We start from the raw sequence: 21,739 nt of genomic DNA, 5'->3' as shown, positions 1-21,739 counted from the left end.
GCTCGGCTCTTCCCGCCGTTTCCGCCTCTGCCCGCTGCTGACAGCTTCGGATCTTTCCGCCGCCTCGTCCTCGCCCGTCGGCTGCCCATGTCGGAGGTGCTGGTGGCTGCCGCCGGCTCCTCCTTCGAGCCCCCCGCGGCTGGGGAGCCGAGGGGCCGCGGCTGCTCCGTGTCAGAGGGGGACGCGCAGGGCCGCCGCTCACCGTCTGAGACTCCAGGTACCGGGGGCGGGGGGGCTCCGGGACGCGTGACCCGCCCACGGACCCCGCGGCGCGGGCTCTTCCCGCTCCGGTCCCTCGGGTGTGCTGGCCGCCGCGCTCGGGGGCTGGAGGAGCTGCTGTGGGGCAGGGCTGCAGGCCGCGGCTGGGGGACAGCAGCTGAGCTGTGTGCGTAGCCTTCGCTGTGCAGCTGGGACTCGTGTGCGCGGGGTGTGGCGGCGCCTCCCCGCGAGAGCACCGCGGCTTGACGGGGTTCCTTCCCTCCCTCCATCTCGCCTGCTCTCCCCCTCGCCTAGGGGGGACCTTGCCAGGCAGCCGAGGGAGTACAGTGCCTGGTACACCACAAGGAGCAGCAATAGGGAGAGTGGGCTGGGAGTGGGAGCTTCCCAAGGGGACTTAGGAGAGTTACAGCCAGTAACAAGATAGTCTGCTTTTACTCCAGTTAAGCTATTGCTGCAAAATCGGAGCTTTCTGCGGCTGCTACTTCCAGCCTCCTAGCATAGCACACTGTTTTCAGTACCCATCTTGAGAGCCGATTTGGCTGAGGTCTTGGGAAGACGTTAAGAAAGCTGCTGCTGACCTCTTCTGAGGTCTAAGGGTAAGTCTACACTGTGTAGCCTAGCCTGTGATGGTATAGCTATGTCAGCACAGCCCCCTAGGATATGTCTACACTACAGATCCTATGCTGACATGGTCCACTAGTGCAGACACAGCCTATGGAAGAAGCCTTTCTGTCAGTGTAGGAACACATCTCCCCGAACCACATTGTCTATCTCCATAGAAGCTTTTTTCCATCATAGCTGAAACTATACTGGGGTTTTTGTTGGCATACGTGTTGGGGGTTTTTCCACACCCCTCACTGATGTACCAATACCGACATAACTGTTAAGAATAGACCAAGTCCAACTTGCCTCTTGATTGATACAGTTGTTTTTGAGTAGTTGGTTTCCAACAGCCTCTATCCCTAAGGGTACTGGGTTGTTTCTCTGTTCCCTAGTGTACCAGCTGCTTTATATTTAGAGAAATGTACTATGGTGTAAGCATTGCCTCATGTAAAGGAGATAATAATAACTTTGATTTGCTTAAGTTCCTAGCACTTTGGTCTCCAGGCACCAGTAAAGATTCCACTACAATCTTTAGACTAACACAGCAATACAGCTCGTTATAGGGAACCAATTAAGTTTGTTTGTTTTTTTTAAAAAGCGGCACTGTTTAGTGTAGGGTTAAGACTTGAGATTCCTGGGTTCTAATTACATTTTTGCCACTGATTTACTGCATAACCTTGAGTAAGCCAGTTCCCCTCTTTGCCTCACTTTTTTCATCTCAAAAATGTGGCTAGTAATCCTGACCTTTCCCCCAGGGTTTATGAGATTTATTAAATGTTTGATTGGCACAGTGGTATCCTCTAAAATTCACTGTAGACATGCAAAATGTTTAATACCTGATGTGAAATCAAAGGCACCTGCCATTGTCATACATAAGCAACTGTGGAGTTGGGTGTTAGCTGGTGACCACATCCCATGTGTCACCTCAAGAGGATAGGATGCTGGGCCTCAGTTTGAAGGGCCTGTGAGTCTAGAATTTATTTCTCCTTTGAAGCACATGTAGAGAATGTCTATGGCATCCTTGAGAGCAAACCTTGGGATATTTGTTTTCTCGCTGACTCTGTCGAGTGGGTGGCTTATTACTGTATGTGTAGGAGGAACATTCTCTTCCCACCGCCACCTTCCTATCTGCTGTCTTGGTCTCAACTTCTTTATTTTGTGTTATGCAATGGTGTTTTAGCCATGTTGGTCCCAGGATATGAGAGAGACAAGGTGGGTGAGGTCTTATCTTTTATTGGACTGACTTCTATTGGGGAAAGAGACAAGCTTTTGCGCTTACACAGAGCTCTTCTTCAGACCTTTAGAAGAGCACTGTGTAAGCTCAAAAACTTGTTTCTTTCAACACAAGAAGTGGGTCCAATAAAATTATATTACCTCATCCTTGTCTCTCTTTATTTTGTTATAGGCATTTCTGCATAAGGTGTTTGCTACAGTATCTAAACCCAGTAATATTTATGACCTCCCTCTAGTTCTCCAGAACTTCAGGCATGTTCTCTTCCCTAGTCTCCCCAATCTAGCACTCTCCCTTGTTTACTTCTCCTTTAACGTCCCCTTTAAAAGCTTCCTTAGCTCTTTAGAGCATAACTGTGTGAAGCATTTTGTAATTCCGTGTCAGATCACCAGATGAAAAATTTCTCCCCACAACCAGAATCAGGAGCATGGAGCTTGCCTGATTTAACTTGTCCATCACTGCCAAATTGAGTCATATGACATGCAGTCTTGCTAGTTGTTACTTTTTCAGGCCATATTTTCTCCAGCATTTGGCAGTAAAATGTTCTCATGTTGGTTACCAGGTAGAAGAGAAGTTCTAGCTGTGCAGTAACTTCAACAGTTGTTGAATCATGAGAATGACAGATATAAAAGATCTGCTAGGTTCCCTCTAATCTGTTTCAGGGGGAGGGGCATGAAGTATTGTTTCCTGCTGTATTCTGTAGCGACTGAGATCTAGGCTGTTAAAAGGAACTACAATGCCTAGAAAGACTGTTTTAGGTACTCTCCCTTGGAGACTCTTAGGGGGCCAGAATAGGAACGCATGAGCAATAAGTTCAAAAATCAGCCTTGTCTATTGCTCTATTTATAAAGTTGGAGTGAACAGAATTACTTCTCCCTGTTACACAAGTCCTACCACTCCTCAGATTTTGGGGCTTATTCATGTCTCAAATATAATATACTTTAATGAGTGTACCTTCCAATAAAAGGTTCTTAACATCTTGCTTTTTTTTCTAAATGATCAGAGAACAGATCATTAATGAGCATAAAGATGAATATTTATTTGGATCCTATACCCAAACAAAATATACGCTTGGGACAGCGGGTTTCAATTCATTTCTTGGTGGAAAAATGCTTTTCTTTAAAGCAACAAAACAAATACCTCACTACCCTGGTACTAATTAGTCCCCTTGTTCGTTCTTGTCTAAAGCCCATCCCTCTCTTCTGCCTAGAGTTTCTCATCTTTAAAACCAGTCCCTATAGGTCAGGTTGCAGAACGCTGGCGATGGGGTATGCTGCTTGAACTGTTCCTGTTCTGTGGATCAGAGGCCTTTAATGTATGGGGCTATTAATCTGCTGTCTTTCACCAGCACCAAATTCCCTCTATGAAAACCAAGTAAAAGAGAATTCCTACTGTAATGTGGAACTTTAAAAATCTGTGTAATTGGGAGCCTGTCCATGCCCAATTAACTATCTTCTATGGGTAATGGAAGCAGACAGCAAGACTGTAGAGCAGGGGTGGGCAAACTTTTTGGCCTGAGGGCCACATCAGGGTTCCGAAACTGTATGGAGGGCCAGGTAGGGAAGGATGTGCCTCCCCAACAGCCTGACCCCTGACTGCCCCTGTCAGAACCCCTGACCCATCCAACCCTCCCTGCTCCTTGTCCCCTGACTGCCCCCCCTGGGACCCCACCCCCTGTTCAACCCCCCCCGCTCCCTGTCCCCTGACTGCCCTGACGTATCCACATCTCTGCCCCCTGACAGGCCCCCCAGGACTCCCGTGCCTATCCAACCACTCCCTGGCCCTTGCTGCCCCCTGGGACTCCCTGCCCCCTTACCATGCCGCTCAGATCAGCAGGACTGGCAGCTGCGCTGCCTGGCTGGAGCCAGCCACGCAGCTGTGCTGCCCGGCAGGAGCTTGCAGCCCCACCGCCCAGAGTGCTGGCAGCATGGCGAGCTGAGGCTGCAGGGAAGGGAGGACAGCAGGGGAGGGGCCGGGGGCTAGCCTCCCTGGCCAGAAGCTCAAGGGCCGAGCAGGACGGTCCCACGGGCTGAATGCGGCCCACGTGACGTTGTTTTCCCACCTCTGCTGTAGAGCATGCACTGGAGTCATGTGGGGACAGAGCTTGTTCTGGAGACTAGGGGCAAACCTAGAGCCTACATCTGAACAGAAGCTTGTTTTGATTGATCCCTATGTCTTGTGTCAGAAACTGTGTTATCTTTTCCCTTCCACTTAGGGCCACTGAAAGCATTAAAAACCCTTTCTCTCTGCGGGGGAGGGACAACATATAATACAGAAGGTTGCCAGGCCCAGCTTTAAGCACCAAGGCTGCATGACCTTGGTGACTCTGGATAACTAGAGTTTTGCTTTATTGCCTGCACATTCTCAAAGGTTAAAAGCTGTTTAATCTTCTCTCCATCTTCCACCCATTGCTAGAGGATGAAGATTCAACACCCAAACCAGCATCTGCATCCCAGACAGTCACCTCATCAGAGTCCGAGGCCTCACAGTGCAGGTAGGAAAAGATCTTTGTGTGATGACCCACATTAAATGTTCCTCAACGTCAGGGAAATGAAGGATAATCGGTCTCTCCCCCACCTCTTCTCTATCAGTGGTGTCTGGCAGCTGTTCCTCTCCAGGGCATCGGAGACTTCAACTTTCTGTTTTCAGGTTCCGTACACTGTAGACTATATTGGAAGAGCTATTCCTCTTGACTTTGGGTTATTTTAATGCTTATAAAATGTAATGCTTGTAAAATGCTTGTAATTTAATGCTTATAAAATGCTTGTAAAATGTAACCCATGACTCACCTCAGGCTTTTTGGATCACAGAGCTAACTAACTTCCAACAGGAAATTGTCTGAGCTCTGGCTGAAGGATATTTTTAATTAAAAAATATTCTCTCTGTATCTAATCCCCAGGGAAGCTGGATTGGAAACCTACTTTTTTGCTGCTGCTTTTTCAGTACATTTTATACTCTGAATATCAGTTGTTTGGTTTATTATTGAAGGATTGCTGGTGAGCATTTGGGTGCATGCATCCTGGCTTTTGTTGGGGTGCTTGTGAACATTAGAGTTGCACACATTCAGCTTTTCTCTAAAACCGTTGCAGGTTTTGTTTTAACCTTCCCTTTCCTCCCTCCAAAAATAACACTCTCCCCTACCCCCCCCAACACACTCATAAAAAGCTCTCAGAAACAGATGAGTTAAATAGATCAAAATTTGGGTCTCACCAGTTATTAGTGTCCTCCGTTTTAAAAATCCCTCACAAAAAACACAATTTGAAGTAATCCTGGCTTTGCTAATGAAATCTGCAGCACAGGAGAGACTGAGATTCCTGCTGCCTTCATAATTACAGTTTCATCCAGAGAGACTGTACAGCAGCCCAGTTGGCTCCAAACAGACTTTTGCTTTAATCTGATTTTATCGTATATTCTAGGTAATTATGGAATTTAATTTTCTTCAGAGAAACTAGTTGGGCATTAAGTAAAATGCCAACCTATGTTTTAAACCCATGTGAATGTTTCCTGATAAATCTGTTTAAGGTCTGAGGAGTGTGTGGTGTGTTTTTTTTTTTGTTTGTTTTTTTTAAGGGAAGAGGGTAGTGGGCAATATGAAAGAGGCTTGAAGGGGGAGCTGACTTACTTTCTTCTCTTAAATCTGATTACAAATTTTCTGCAACTCTTTTCACCCTCTCCACAAAATCCAAAGCCTTCAGTGCTGTTTTTTTCAAAAAATTCAAAGTCAGCCCCAGCACCTTAGAATCATAGAATATCAGGGTTGGAAGGGACCTCAGGAGGTCATCTAGTCCAACCCCCTGCTCAAAGCAGGACCAATCCCCAACTAAATCATCCCAGCCAGGGCTTAGCCTTGTGGGGAACACTGAACCTGACCTGTTGGACCCACCTACCAGGTTATGTAGCATTCGTGTGTGCTAGAATGAGATTGAACTCCAGCTAGGTCTGTGCCACCCACCTGTTCTTTTGAAAAGAAAACATAGTGGAAGATTTCTGATTCAGGCTTCCAGAAGCATGGCTATAAATAGTTATGTTTTGTAACAAAAATATATTTAAAGGGTCCCTTTTTTAAACTTTTTTGCTCGGCAACCTAGTAGGGTTATCTCTGTATCCTGACAATCGGCTCATGTGAACCACTCTTTTAGTAGAAACTGGTGGTGAGACATTCCCTTTCTACCAACAAAAATGAGATTAAGAGAATTTAGTTAGTTTTTGGTTCTTTCTGTTTTAGGGTCCAAGGTCGCATCCTCAAGGGAGTTCAGCTTCGGAAAGGACAGTCATGTCTGTCTTTTCCAGCCTTCTCTTTATTTACAGAAACAGTACAGAAAGCATCTGGACTATTCTGTTTTTATTAGACACTTCCAACGTAGCTTGGAACAATCTGTCCCAGCATTAGTCAAAGCACTTCATATTCCTAAAACTGAAAACTTCACTTGCTTTCTACCGTTGGTGCTTTACATGGAGCTAGCCTGGTGCTGATCTGTTTCTCATATGGTAAACCAAGGTGGCTGGCTTTGGATTTCCATTGCTGCAGGCAAAGGTTTTATGTCTTTTAAAAGAGACTGTTTCTATTCCTACTAGACTTGAAGTTTCTTTTCATGAAAGCTACATTTAGTGCCTAAGATTAAGGGTGGTTCTTTGACCCCATCCTGGATTAGTAGCTAGGATTATTTAATCTCAGTTGGCATAATTGACTTTTTTCAGGGATGGGCAGGGGTGCTGCGATGACATAGTAATTTAGAGGGGAATTTCAGGATGTAGGGATGAATAGGCAATATGCATGCAGGAGGCTATTGCTTTGCTGTTTTGTTTCTCTTGCTGCTGTTGCAGCTTTCTAGGTTTGACTAAAAGATCTCCCTCCCTCCTCCCATTATCTCCTCTTGTGGAGAGGTCCTAATCCTGCATTTGTGATTGTTAGTTTGTTACCTTGGCATGGCTTATGGCTTGCCAGATTCAGCATTCTGTACAGGAGGAGCAGGGATGCAACCATATTAACACTTGTTGATTATCAGTAGCAGAGTTACGGTGTTCTCAAAACGTGATCTGTTTGAAGTCTTGTCTCTGATATAGATGGCCTGTGTGAGGGGTATATAGAGGCCATCCAGTGCCTAGCAGGGAGAGAGTTACTTCTCTCTGAGATGCTACCACTGATCCCTGCCGTCAGTGCAATGTTAGCGAAGTAGCCCTTCTATGAAAGGAGTGTGCCTGGGCTCAGTTGGAGTGAATTACTGCTACCTAAGGGACTATAAATGGGGAGTGAGCTCGGGAAAGTTGCTCACTCTGGCTTGGATGAGCTAAAGAGGACAGCTGTCTGGGGCTGAGAGTGGACCTTGGTTGAGAGAGAGCTTCTTGTTTTAATGCAGTGAATGCTGGCTCTAGGAAGCCTAGTTCCCTTAGTTTATTTGCATTCCAGCCCCTGAGTGGGGTGGTTCATCACCTGTCCTTGGCCCACCTGGCTCAGTGTCTCATGTTCTTCAAGCATCTTGAATTGATGTGCTATCTTTCTCTGAGAGGCCGCAGATTGGATCACCTGTGAATGTGCATGCTGCAGACGATTCTAGAAAAAGTGATGGTACATCAGAGGACCAGGAAGTGGTTGGACAAGGAGAGAAGCTGGCTGACCAGATCCAGCCCCCCAGGGAGGTAGGTGACTTGCCACTTTTATTTCTGAAAGGAGAGACCAAGATGCTGCAGTGCTTTTCCCATCTGCTGCTGAGCCTGTACATGGGGAACTGGGGCTCTGAGCATTTAGTTACGGCTGTTTCTGCACAATGAGGGAGTTAAGAGTGATAATCTAACCTTTAAAACTCAGAATGTGTCTCTTGCCCACAGTGTATTGGACCGGTCTTTGCTCCCTTTCAGTTTCCACCATTCCTAAGGCTTCAAGACTGTTCTTGGCTACTGGCTTTTGTGTAGGGCTTCAGGAAGTTCCTGTGAATTTTAAATAAACTAATATAGTCAATTTTTTTGGGGGTGGTGGTGATGAAGAAGCAGTGTTTTAGTTCTTTCAGGGAACAAACAGCTCCTGGTAATTTCAAATACAGCTTTGGAGAGACATTGTGTAATAATACTCTTGGTCTGTAAGCTCTGTATCTGCCTATGTGAGAAGGGGGAATTGGCAGCACTGTGTTAATCTGGGCAACAGTTTTAACAAGTTCATAGTAGGCATCTGTTTAATTGTGATTGCAGTCTAAGTACAGGGAAAACTGAAGAGGCTGGTTCCTAGAACTGGAGCAGCTTCAGCACTTGAGAGGGCATCTGGGTAGATCTGAAATCTTTTACCAAATAAAGCAATGATAGCCCCCAAACTTTGAGGAAGTGCAAATAGCTAGACTTATCTGTCTGTGGAGATGATGCTTCCTTGGGAGACCAGAGGTCGCTAGCACAGTGCAGCATTTGACTCAAGAGTTTCACAATTTTGGAGGCAGAGAAGACCATGCACAGAAACTGTCCTCTGAGCCAGCCAATTACTTAGTAAATATTTTATACTTATAGCAGAAACCCAATGGGAAATTGATGTGAATTCATGAATATGGCTCCTTCTTCTCCCTCGATCCCTGACAAACCATTTAAAATCCAACTGGAGGCCCCCAGAGCCACTGAGGAACTTGCTTATGTGCCCTGCACAGGAGGCCGTAGTGCGGATGACCAAGTACCGTGCCCCACAAGGACCAGGGGATATAGTCATGATACAGTCAGAACACACAGGTGCAGTGGATGTCCTCTCTGCAGAGCTGGAGACTGCAGACCTCCTTGGTGAGCAGAGAAAAGGTGAGGACTGCGATGGTAATATTTCCTTTGGATAGGAATGAGGCCTGTACACACAGATCTCATCTGGCAGCAGGATTGGAACTGTGGATGCTCTCCTTCAATAGGGTGGGCATAGGCAGTCTACTAGACGTTACCAGCTCTGTATCACTGGGAGTGGTCTGGTGGCTAGAGTAGGGGACTCCTATTCAGGACTCCTGGGCGATTTTGCCATTGATTTGCTCGGTGGCCCTGGACAAGTCACTGCTTTAAGTAGCTTTTGGACATGTCACATCACTTAATATTATTTTCCTTCTCCAGAGCTCTGCACTCATTGCCATTGAGTACCTAACCTCCCATGTGGGACCATCTTATACCCCCTCCTCAACTACCCATCTCTTTAGAGCCGAGGTGGGCAGACTATATGGTCCACAGGCCACTTCCGGTCTGTGGGACCCTCCTGCCCGGCCCCTGAGCTCCTGGCCTGGGATCTAGCCCCCAGCCCTTCCCCTGCTGTTCCCCCTCCCACACAGACTCTGCTCACTGTGCCTCTGGCGCAATGCTCTGGGCAGCAGGGCTGTGAGCTCTTGCCAGGCCGCACAGCTGCAGAGCCGTGGCCTGACCCAGTGCTCTGTGCTGTGCGGTGGCGTGGCTGGCTCCAGCTGGGCGGCATGGCTGTCTGTCCTGGTGCTCTGGGCGGTATGGCTGTAGCGCCTCCAGCCACCGGTGCTCCAGGCAGCGCGGTAAGGGGGCAGGGAGCAGAGGGGGTTTGGGGTGGTGGCAGTCAGGGGTGGGGGGGTTTGGGGGCAGTCAGGGGATAGGGAGGAGTGGATGGGGCAGGGGTTCTGGGGGGGCTGTCAGGGGACAGGGAACAAGGGGGGTTGGATGGGGCAGGAGTCCTGGGGGGGCTGTTGGGGTGAGAAACAGGAGGGGTCGGATAGGGGGCGGGGGGCCGGGTCACACCTGGCTGTTTGGGGAGGCACAGCCTCCCCTAACCAGCCCTCCATACAATTTCAGAAACCCAATGTGTGGCCCTCAGGCCAGAAAGTTTGCCCACCTCTGCTTTAGAGTGTGCATCTGCTGAAACATTTCTAAGGGTTGGTCTTCGCTAGGATCTATGCTGCTGCAATCGATGCAGCAGGGATTGATTTAGTGGGTCTAGTGAAGACCCACTAAATTGACAGAGCACTCTCTGACCCTGGTACTCCAGCTCCCCGAGAAGAGTAAGGTACTGTTGGCGCGGTGCAGTGAAGACACCGCGGTAAGTCAGCCTAAACTACATTGACTCCAGCTATTTTATTCACATAGCTGGAGTAGCGTAACTTAGGTCTACCTACCCTGGTAGTGAAGACAAGCCCTAAATAAAGCGGTTTAAAAACAAACCCTCCTCCCCTTTATAAATCTTAGCTCACAGACGGGTGAGAAGATCTGTGAATAAGAAGCTGAGAGCAAGGAACTTAGTGAGGTCCTTTCTCCTGTCAATGCCTGAGTGTTACTCAATACAGCATTTAATGGGAATCCCATGTTTGCATTTAGAATAGACTGGATCCTGCTGTGTGTCGGGGCAGGTGAATTGGTGGGTGAGCTATCAAATAGGCCATAGAGAAAACTAGGAACAGACAGAGCAGAGGAGGGCATGTTACTGCAAGATACTGTGTTCGTTCTCGCGTGGTCTCTCCTTCTCCCTCTCTCTCTCCCCTCCGCTCATGAAGACTGAGCAGGAGGAAGGGCTACAGACAAATGACCTGTGAGATTGGTAATAGATCCTAGCTTGAAAGAGAATAGATCTAAAATAAATTGTGCAATGGCTGACTATCCAAGGTGTTTAGGGGATACTTGGATGTTTGTGGAAACCTTTGAACTAGAAAGGGGACTGGTGATAGGATCAGGACTGCTGCTGTTATCTTTTCTCTCTGCTGCCCTTTCAGAACTCAAGATGTCTCTTGCCATCATAAGCCCAAGATAGTATCCCCCTGACCTAGCCTCATCTGTTTAAAAAAGACCAGACTAGTGAGGGAGGATAATGTGTGGTGTGCTCCATGGTTGGCATTTGGATGCATGTGGAGTTACTCCTTCAGGGTGGTCTACAGAGTTTTTCTTAGAATTTCCCCTCCGTGGTAGCAAGGGTAGAACTTTTAGTGTCAGTGAGGTGTCATCGTTTATAACCCTGTTCAGAGCAAGTCTGTACATAGTGGGGAAAACACCAGTACCTTATCTACATTGGCACTTCCACTGGTGGAGCTAAATCAATGGGAAATTCGGAGGGCTCATAGATAAGCCGCATGAGTCATGAAGTTATGCATCTGGGTGTGAAGAATAAGCCATGGGAGCCCCTTCCACTTCTCCATTCTTATGAATGTTGGATTGAATTACATAGGCTTTGGATCAGCTGAGGAGGCAGTTTCTGCATGCATGCATGATGCTAGTTGGTTTCTATCTGGTTACTTAGGCTATGTCATAATGCTGTGCTGCCCAGTAACTCTGCCTGCTACTATTGGGTGTCTGTGTGGAAGCAGCAGAGTTAAGCCATAAGTGGAGCTGAGGTGTTGGGGTATTGTGCAATGCACTTGATGGGATGGAATTTTCAGTTAGGCCTGTACCTAACTTTCGCAGTCTGACTCTGTCTCTAGATAATCAGATAATTCACAGGAATGGCTTTGCAAGTTCTGGAGGGAGGGAAGAAGGTTGGAAGGGAAAACCGAGAGAGTAGTATGTCCAGTTCTGAGGGCAGTGCTAATGGAAGGCACTTGTCCTCGCCTTGAGAGGAGATGGAAGGTAAAGATTGGAGTTCAAGAGCTTTGTCCAGAATAGCCATCTTGTTAGCAGAACTCTCTCTGGTTGCCTTCTGACCAGTGATGAGTGGCTTGTCTTGTATTTTTCAGCTCAGCCTCCTCCTCTGGCTCCACCCTCCACTTGGACCACTTGCAAGATAAGGGAATTTAAAGCCAAAATGGGAAAGGAGAAGAATACTCAGTTGGTGGTGAAACGGGGTGAAGTAGTGACAGTCCGGGTGCCAACACACCCAGATGGGAAGCGTGTTTGCTGGGAGTTTGCTACGGATGATTATGACATTGGCTTTGGGGTCTACTTTGACTGGACTCCTGTCACCAGTACTGCCATTACTGTGCAGGTCAGCGAATCAAGTGATGAGGAAGATGAAGAGGAAGAAGATGAGATTGAAGGTCAGTGCAAAACTTTACAAGATAAATTAATATTGTGTTCATCACCATGGTACCCAAGTACCTCCAAATCACGTACTGTAATTCCTCACCACTTTGGCTAGTCAGCCTACATGCTGACTGCAACCTTTTTGGAGTTCCAAGCTAGGTCACGATGAGAAGACCCTTCCTAATGGCTGCTCTTCTTCCCGATCCCAGGTGTATGCTCCACCAATAACACCGCATATCCTTGCATATTGAACATTGAACACTTGCTCCCACTCTGTTTTCTGTTGCATGATCAGTTTCTAACTTGTAACAGGATCAGAGTACAGTATGAGACTCTGACTTAACTCTTTGATCATCAGCCTAACAGATTGCGATGCCGATGCAATTGCTTATCAGTAGCTCTTGTTGATTGCACCCAGAGGGCATGCTGCCCATGTACTTGGAGTATCCGTAGCCTAGAAGGTTTAGGGAGTCTCAGGACCAATGCAGGTCCCATCTCCGGACCAGTGATGACTGAAATTAAGCCCCACTGAGAAGAATTCCTCTCGGAGAAGTAGAAGGGAAGACTGAGAGACCACCAAGGCCAGAGGTGAAACTCTCCATTGCATTCCTCTACCCACAATCAATTTCTCTCTGGCATTGGGCCACCTTGAGGAGACCCTGCTGTTTAAAGGTGTCTACTGGGTGAAGAGGAAAAGGAGGGAAGTGGTGAGGAGAATTCAAACTATTCCCCAGTGTATCAGTCCCAAAGAGTGCCCCCTCTCAAAGCAGGTCTCCTATGTGGAGAGACTTTGGGTTGTGCATTGGACAGGGTGGGTATCTCAGCCAGTCTTCGTTAGCTAGATCTCACGTCCCTGTCCTGTAACCATGCCTTATTGATCATTTCCCCCTGTTGGTTTGTCTGATTCTGCTTGTCTCCTCTCTCCCACTCAGGACTCACCCCAGTTGGAGATGTGGAGAGGGGCTCTAAAAGCTCTCTACGAAACCGTTATCGGGAGATCATGCCCGTGTACCGAAGGGACAGTCACCGGGATGTGCAGGCAGGCAGCCATGACTACCCGGGCGAGGGCATCTACCTGCTCAAATTTGACAACTCCTACTCCCTCCTACGCAACAAGACTCTCTTCTTTCATGTCTATTACACCAGCTGAAGGAGGGGAGGGAGTGGGGACAGCAGGCAGGTAACACTGAGCAAAATAGGCTGCCATCCAGGTCTGGCACCCCCTAACTGGCACTGCCCTATGGCTGAGTGAGAGGCCTGGCTCTCTGCTCTCCTGTGGATAAGAACAGGTTTTCCCCCATTCCCTCCCAGCTTACTCACAGTAAAGGGTAGCTGTGGCTGCTCAGTTATCCAAAGGCAACTCCTCTCGCTCTAAATTTCAGGAAGCTTGCTCTGTGAAGTCATCAGGCTGGGACTTTTCATTACAGCCAGTAAATTGTCAGAGGGTAGATTCAGATGGCAGCAGTTTCTTTCTATTGCACTTGTATGAACTGAAGCTGAAATACCCTTTTATTTAAATGGATCACCAGTGGGTAATTGCCAACCATGCTCTGCTAGCAGGCAAAGCCACCTGTACCACAGCCACTCTCCAGCTGCATCCTGTCTGCATTGCTGTACTTTACACACTAGCCAAACCTCCATTAATCTCTGTGTGGGGATTCATCCCTCCAACTACCTGAGTTGCAGCCTGCATCATCTGACCCCATTCATGGTGGTGTAGTCATGTCACAAGTGCCAGACCCAATCATGTGAAACCTTTATTTTGGATCTTTGCAGAGGTAATCAGTAGGAAGATCTCCATAGAAAAGAGAAAGCAGGTGTGGATCGGGAGGTGGATACAGATCATCCTGACTGTGGGGATGTGTAAAATTCCTGTCACCAACAAAAGTTTCTCTTACCTGTGGGGAAAATTGAGCTGCGGCCTCTTGTGTTAATGTAAAACTGTTAACGTCCCAGGTCAACACACTTTGAATCTGAAAAATATGGGATCAGCCTTTCCCTTATATACCCACCTGGAGTTAGTTAGGAATAACTTCAGGGACTCACTAACGCATTGAGGAATGCAGCTCCTGGCCCACCTCAGGGGTTAGTAGTGGCAATAGTGGTCAGCCTCTGCTCAGCCCTTGCCAGGAATAAGCAAGGATCACATTAATCTGTCAACAGATGGGTTTTAAAGGGTATTTATTTGTAACTCTTCAAGATTCAAAATGAGTATTTATTTGATTTTATTCAAGAACCATTTCCCTTCAAGGTAGCTGCTGAATTTGCTCTGAGGTGCCTCTGTTTGGAGTTACTGAGTGACTTTGTGCATGATGATTCTGGTGAAGTTCCAGTCTGACACCCTCCAGATATTGCCCTTCTGTGCAGATCTAGCCCTCGCTGCAGATGGGGTTAGTGTGGGGGTGTATAAAGCCAAAGACTTCACTCTCCTAAGAAGCCCAATAATTCCCTGGTGATTCCATACCTCTTGATATAGGCCCTTTTTTTTATCTGCTCTGCCTACTTAAGCACTCAGGAGCAATAGGTAGGTCAGGGAGGTAAGAGCAGAGGGAGGTGTACCATTGAGCAGCCCATGCCAGTCTGCTGCTTCTGCGGTAGTGGGTGGGGAGGACAAGGCAGCATAGGCTCAGGCACCAACATGTGTTTTTGTTTTTCAGGAGAGGAAGGAGGCAGGGAGCACAACTGCTGTTCTAAAAAGTAAGGGATGAGGAGCAGGGCTGCTCCTCCTTTAAGGGGCACAGAAACAAGGAGGGAGCAGCTGCAGCTCTTTTTCTCTTCCCAGGAAGGGAGAGGGGAGTGAAGAGCGGAGTGGCCCAGCCCAAGAGGAGCTGGAAGGTAAAGTAGCTGCCTAATTCCAGGTAGCATCAGTGGAGGGGCCCTGCAAGGAAGAAGAGAAGCAGGATTTTTTTAAGGGTGGGGCCCTCCCTTCCCCTCTAAGCAGCCTGGGCATGGGCTCCTTTCTCCCTGACCCCCTAACAGCCTGGGCATGGATGCCTGCTTCCTCCCCAAGCCCTCTTGAAGTGCCAGGGCAGGTACCTCCCTCTCCAGTTGCTTCCTTCCACAACCTCTCCCCCAGAGCCTGATCAAGGAACCCCTCTTTTTTACTTTGGCTCTCAACTTCCTAAACACCAGATGTGGAGCAGGGCCCTGCCCCACCCCTTAAATATTCTGCTTCTGACTGTAAATCTCCGTGTTCCCCCACCCTGCTGTGTAATGCATCAGTGACTGCTATGCATTTGGCCTCTTGCTACATATTTTGGAGGGTCCTGCATGCATCTGGAAGAGGAGAGGTATGCACTGTCTAGGCCACCAGCCGCTGTCTGAAATAGGACTTAGTAAATAAGGAAGACACGCTTGACCTGTGTATATATATACCAGCTATTCTAGAGACTGCTGATGTCATGGATTCTCATGTGGAGAGTTCTACTCAGGGCCGGTGTTCTAGAACTGTCTCCAGGATAAATTGTTCCCCTTTAGCCAATCAGAGACTGGTTCCTTTCTAGGTAATTGGCAGCTGCTCCAAATAGTCCTTAGCTAAGGTGGACTGTACAGTAGATGGGAATCCCAGTGTTCAGTCCTGCCCCTCTGAAATAGACACAGATCTTTCTTCTGAGGCTCAGTCCACTTCATCAGATTTGCCCCTTTCTTGACTCCTTGATTAAAGACAAATGGTCCTTGTATATGATGTGCAGTCCCACGCTGGTATATGTGCCAGTCTTATTACCTCATTGTGTCTATAGCCATGTTTGCTGCTGACTGGAGTAAAAGGGCCTTGACACATCTTCCTTCATTGTTGATATTTCACTAGAGTAGCTTGTATTTCCCATAAGTACTAAACAGCTGTAAGTGGAGAATATTTAATCTACAATAATGAAAGCTTCACAGCTTCCAGAATAAGTCACACTTAACTTGGAAACGAAAGACCAAAGAAATGTGAACATATTGGTGACCTTGTCACCCAGGTACTGAATGAAAATATATGGGTGACTGACTGAGAACCACTTATCTTTGGAATGATGTCCACACTGTGTGCAACGGCAGTCAAAAAAGCAAATGAGATGTTAAGATATTCTCTATCCCTTTTTTAATTATTCCTATTGCCCTTATATAAATCCATGGTATGCCCACATCTTGAATACTGCATACAGATGTGGTCCCCTCATCTCAAAAAAGATATACTGGCATTAGAAAAGGTTCAGAAAAAGGCAACTAAAATGATTAGGGGTTTGGAACGGGTCCTGTATGAGGAGAGATTAAAGAGGTTAGGACTTTTCAGCTTGGAAAAGAGGAGACTAAGGGGGGATATGATAGAGGTATATAAAATCATGAGTGGTGTGGAGAAAGTGAATAAGGAAATGTTATTTACTTGTTCCCATAATATAAGAACTAGGGGCCACCAATGAAATTAATGGGCAGTAGGCTTAAAACAAACAAAAGAAAGTTCTTCTTCACTCAGGGCACAGTCAACCTGTGGAACTCCTTGCCTGAGGAGGTTGTGAAGGCTAGGACTATAACAGAGTTTAAAAGAGAACCTCCATGAATGTATCCAGTTAAGTCCGTTAATGGCTATTAGCCAGGATGGGTAAGGAATGGTGTCCCTAGCTTCTGTTTGTCAGAGGGTGGAGATGGATGGCAGGAGAGAGATCACTTGATCATTACCTGTTAGGTTCACTCCCTCTGGGGCACCTGGCATTGGCCACTGTCAGTAGACAGGATACTGGGCTGGATGGACCTTTGGTCTGATCCAGTATGGCCATTCTTATGTTCTTATGAATGGTTTGCAGTTGTTCCTAATTGTTCTTAGTCAAGTCAGTAACTCAGCCTTTAGTCTTGTTAAGATACTTTAATCAAGTCTCTAGCAGAAGGCATATTCAGTTAGCAAGGAAAGGATGCTGTATAGCCAGTGGTTTTCAGCAGTTATTTCCATTTAGTGTATGGCATCTTAAGTCCCAGTCAGATCAAAGGAATAATTTCCTCTCCTTGTCTCACTCCTCGTTAAGCTACAGCTTCCTTGGTACCTCTGCCCACAATACCTACTAGGCTTGTATCCAGCCCTGGTACCTGTAGCTGAAGCAGTGCTGGGGAGACCTCCATTCTAACTGCAAACACTGGGAACTCTGACTCCTGAGTCTGAGATGAAAAGTGAATTCTGAAATAGATTCTAGTTTTGCAAGGACATTAGTAACCTAAAAATGTTCACTTCAAGGAAAGTTCCTAACTTGTTTCCATGGAGTGATGCTTTTGTGTGTTTTCCTCTCCTATAGTTTGTGACTAGAAAAAAAACTAAAACCTCACCAGAGAAAAAATTTTTATATGTGGCAAACAGTGTGTGTCTTCCTCCTGTGTGTGGCTTTTGTGACTGAAAGAAACAAACTGTGTTTTGTGTACAGAAACAAATCGTGGCTGGACTTGGGTAGGAGATAAGTGGGGAGCCATGTTACATGTCCAGTGGCTGTGCCTTGGTGACTCTGGAGCCGGAAGGAGCTCATTAGATATCCTTGCAGGGTGGGGTTTTGGGAGAGATCTCTATTCTAGTTCACTTGCATCCCAGTTTAATTTTTTTCTTCTTTTTCTCCTCTCCTCCCCCCCAAAAGCCACTCCCTAAGCATTTATCATGTGGTGCCTTGAAACAAGAGGGAGTGAAACCAGAGCCATAGACTTTATCATTTACTTTCCTCAGACCCTTAATTGCAAGGGTTTCCTCCCCCTCACTTCTCTACCTACCTTCCAAATAGCACACCTGGAAGTTAGGCTGGTGATCCCCTATAGTCTGTCATAGTTTCAGAGTAACTGCACCTGTATCCACACATCCCACTGTGGTCTGCTCCAGGAGGGCCCAATCAGGTCTCCAGCTGTCACTTGTCTCTGGGCAAGGACCTTTGTCCCACTCCCTTTTCACTGGGGGTTTTAAAGCTGCACATGTCCTTGCCTTACACTGTGGTATCCCCCCAAACCAGTCTACCTAACAGCCAGTGGCTGTGTGTTGCTTTCTCTCTGAGGGCTCTGAACAGTGTATTGCCAGCAGTTACAAGTTATCACACAGCTCTTTCTAAGCAAGCACCTTTATTAAGGTAAAAGCATTACAGAGAAAACCTATTAAAAACAATAAATTCCTATACACATGCTAAAAGCTTATCAGAGGTTACCCTGATCAGTCAAAGGGGGTGCTATTAGGCGAAAGTCTTTCCAACCTTCTGCAAGGATTGGGGCTTCCCTCAGATATAAGATCCTGTCTGTTTGCAGGATCAGAAAGGAGGCCTGAGTCAGTTTAAACCTAGCTGTTTTATATCAAAAGCACTTTCTTTGTCTGTTTGTCTCCTAGTTTGAACCAGTAAGTGTGCAAGCCTTCTTGGGGGTGGTATCTTTCTACAGGTGTTTACAACCTAAGTGATTCATCTTAATCACCCCCACTATTTTTCGTTCCTCAGGGGGCTGTGATGACCCTCCCACCTGAAGTTTCGTACAATCCCTGGCCCACAGTGATACAGAAACTTAAAACAATATGGTCCCCAAAGATTGCAACTACATGCAATATATGTCAGTCTGTTCCTGGCAAATTAAAACTGCTTTAACTGAGACCTTCTCACCAAGGAGGTGAGGATTACAACTGAAAGCCTGAGCTCTCTGGCACCACAGGGCCATTGCCTTCAAAAGGTGTCTTTGTTACTACTGAGCATGCATAGTGGAATGCTTAAGTGCTATTTTTTCTTGAGGGAGTTGTAGATGGGTGGATGCCAAGGCAGTTACAATGAGAAGGACTTGTGACAATGCTAACCGAACACAAAAGTAGCAGATCTTGTGGCCACACTCTAGTGGAGTGTATGAATCCAGAGTTGGAGTTGTTATATGCTGCTGTGTACTGTGGAACTAGATGTAGTATCAAAGCTGCAAAAATCTCTAAATTTTAGATGACTTGTTCTCCTTTCCCATATTTGGTAGAACCATGGCTACATGCTGTAATGGACAGTGCATTGCTAGGCATATCCATATTAAGACGGCATGCAGATCAAATAGGGACAGTCATTGAAATTGTACCATGGTAAATTCAGAATTCGCCTCCTTGACAAGAATTTAGCAAGATTCAAAGAGTGATGGGACACTTATGGATTACAAGAATGTCCAGGGTTATTGCAGTAAATACTAAATTAAAATGAAGTTCTAGAAGAGGTCAAACACCACACGCTTCAGGGCTCAAATCAATCTGTTACTATCAGGAGTTGCGAGGAGACTGCCTGAAGGGACAGACTATCCCCTTGTTTACCAACTATGGCGTTTCTTGCACCTTCCTCTGAAGTATCTGGTGTGGGCTGCTGCTGGAGACAGGATACCATGTGAGAAGGTCTGATCCAGTATGACAATTCCATATATTCCGGTCTCCTATTTACCTGTGACTCTTGGAAGTGTCAGCTGAAGAAATGTGTACTCCTCTCCTGTCTGACAGTTTAAGACTCTGTAATTCATATGGAATAAGAATCTGATTTGTGACTGGCTAGAATGGATGATGGGTAAAAGTGAGACCAGTGGTTTGAGCATTGGCCTGCTAAACCCAGGGTTGTGAGTTCAATCCTTGAGGGGGCTGTTAAGTTGATCTGGGGCAAAAAACGGGGATTGGTTCTGCTTTGAGCAGGGGGTTGGACTAGATGATCTCCTGAGGTCCCTTCCAACCCTGATATTTTGTGATACAGACTGAGATGTTAGATGCCAGCCATCATGCCAGGAGCTATAGAGGCATCGCCAAGTGACCACTTTGAATTTTAGTTACTTTTGAAAACTTTCAGTGGTTGAAGGCAGCCTCCCAGAGGCCTCTAAGGTACCCTCATGACAGCAGTCTACAAGATGGAAAGGCCAGTCCCCACCTCTGCAACATGCCCCTCAGTAGCCTTTCAATGGGGAATGTCTTGTATCTGGACACACCTTAAAGGTTTATTTTCTTGATCTGTGGTCTTTTTGTCAGTCCTCATCTGTGTGATGTGAAATGTTTTTTAATGTACTGTAGTTTCAAACTGAGTCAAGTTCTTTGCACCAAACTGCTGCTCTTTGTCCTTCCAAGGGATTGTTTTTAAACATCAAAAGGATACTTTACCAAAATGTGGCACTGAATGTTTTGCTCTATGGCCCAAAGAAAGTCTATTTCTAGTGTGCTTGCATTTCCTTCTACAGCTGAGTTAGCGTGTTCATCTTCAGTATGGTGTGGCTGTTTTGTGACATGTATTGTTTGAGTTCCAAACTCTTTAAATAAACTTTTCACTATGCAACCATGACTTTTGTCTTCTGTTAAGGTGAGTGGGTGCTTCAGAGCTAAAACTCAGACTTCAGGCTTTCAACAAAAAAATCTGAGCTGAACTTGTTTTTGAATTGCAAAGCAGAGAGGAATATTCACAGTGAACTTTGCAGCAGTGCTGGACTTCAGCAGTTGGCAACTAGGCATGTTCTCCTTACTTGTCTTAGTGCCCCTTCTTATGCCAGCTGCTATTGGGAAGCTCCCAATGCTGGAGCTCCTCTGGCATTGGGCACTGGTCAGATGCTTCTTTAAGAAGTTCATCGTTCTGTTTTAAGATGTTGCTGTGAGAGGTCTTGTAGTCAGGTGTCTTTCCTCCTTTGACAGTGACTTCTTACAACCTGGTGCAGGCAGGATATTCCTCAACTTTGAAGGAGTATGGGTGAATTAGACTCTGAACCCTTGTGCTTAAGTTTAGTAGTTCTCCCCCCCCCCCCCCTTAATACAATGGAGATTGCAATATAGTTCCCTCTCCAGCATGACTCCATTCCTCTGATCTCCAACAGACTGGTAAGCGGCTTGCCAAAACCATGCAACGTGGAGACTCTTGCCTACGTTTGGTCCAGCATAACACTCTGTTCCTTGAGTTGCAAATAAAGCTGGTTTATATGTGATGCTGGGGAATCAAAATATCTACAAAGCCTAATATAGGTGGTGGAGCAAGGCTAGAGGCAACATATTTTTGTCCAGATGGTGTCAACGCCTTGTTGGAATTTTCTTGCCCTTCAAATGAATGTGATTTTTAGCAGCAGAGGATGCTTGCAGAGCTGGAGTCAGAGGGCAGGAGTACAGAGGCTTTTAAAAAATTAATCAAACCCCCTGTTCCACAAGTTAGAGCAGGCAGAGCTGCCTCCTCTCCTCTCTCCCCCCCCCCCCCCCCCCCCCCCCGGGTTATAGTATCTGTACTGTAACCCCTAGCAGGAGAGGAGAGGGCTAATGGACAGTCTCCATTTCATCACCTTGAGAATTGTTGGAGGGAGAGAGTGTTGTTTGCCGACTGCGAGAGACTGATTAAATTGCCCAGAAACCATGTTTTCCTCCCCTACCTCTGTAGGTAGGGGGGTGTAAGGAGATGCACTAGGCCAATCTGAAGACTGTATTTAAATATCCCCAAGGAGCAGGCTGTTTGTAAAGAAAAGCTGCTAGATAAAATAAAAGCACAAACACACCTACACTACCTGTCTGTGACCTTATGTACCCTTCACCATTTATGCAGCATTGGGTGCTTTTAGGGAGTTCAGAGTGGAGTGACTAGTGCAAATGTGAGGGCTTCTTTCACAATGTCCACTTGGTTCCAGTTTGTATTTTTACCTTTCTGTTTGCTCTGAGTATTGTTGTGAATGAATGGATGGGCAAAAGTATACAGGGTAGTGGTAAATTTAAAAGATATTTGTACAAAGCACACTCTGAATTTATTCGCGCTGGAAACCAACTCTAAGAGTTGTGCTTATCCAGTCATGGAAGAGAAAAAAGGCCATGTGCTCTGGGCCAGACTACCC

At 46.6% G+C, this 21,739-nt stretch overlaps 1 protein-coding gene across 9 annotated transcripts; it reads left to right on the top strand.

Annotated features, from left to right (window-relative positions):
- The first annotated feature begins 84 nt into the window (after positions 1-84).
- On the top strand, positions 85-20,217 carry TMED8 (transmembrane p24 trafficking protein family member 8). Of its 9 annotated transcripts, XR_006291966.1 has the most exons (8): positions 85-217; positions 4,469-4,547; positions 7,561-7,690; positions 8,677-8,818; positions 11,677-11,976; positions 12,895-13,142; positions 14,620-14,797; positions 18,391-20,217. XR_006291966.1 is itself a non-coding variant. In XM_037900749.2 (7 exons), the coding sequence occupies exons 1-6, from the start codon at positions 88-90 to the stop codon at positions 13,110-13,112; spliced, it is 999 nt and encodes a 332-aa protein (XP_037756677.1). In that variant the 5' UTR covers positions 85-87; the 3' UTR covers positions 13,113-13,138; positions 14,620-20,217. The 9 variants fall into 9 exon arrangements, 6 of the variants coding, with proteins under 6 accessions (XP_037756677.1, XP_037756679.1, XP_037756678.1 ...); XM_037900749.2 differs by having other exon boundaries at positions 12,895-13,138; positions 14,620-20,217; XM_037900751.2 differs by lacking the exon at positions 14,620-14,797.
- Positions 20,218-21,739: the final 1,522 nt, after the last annotated feature.

The sequence above is a fragment of the Chelonia mydas genome, chromosome 6, assembly GCF_015237465.2.
Source record: "Chelonia mydas isolate rCheMyd1 chromosome 6, rCheMyd1.pri.v2, whole genome shotgun sequence".
In the NCBI taxonomy this organism is placed as follows: Eukaryota; Metazoa; Chordata; order Testudines; family Cheloniidae; genus Chelonia; species Chelonia mydas.
This window is presented reverse-complemented; position numbering and strand designations above follow the sequence as displayed.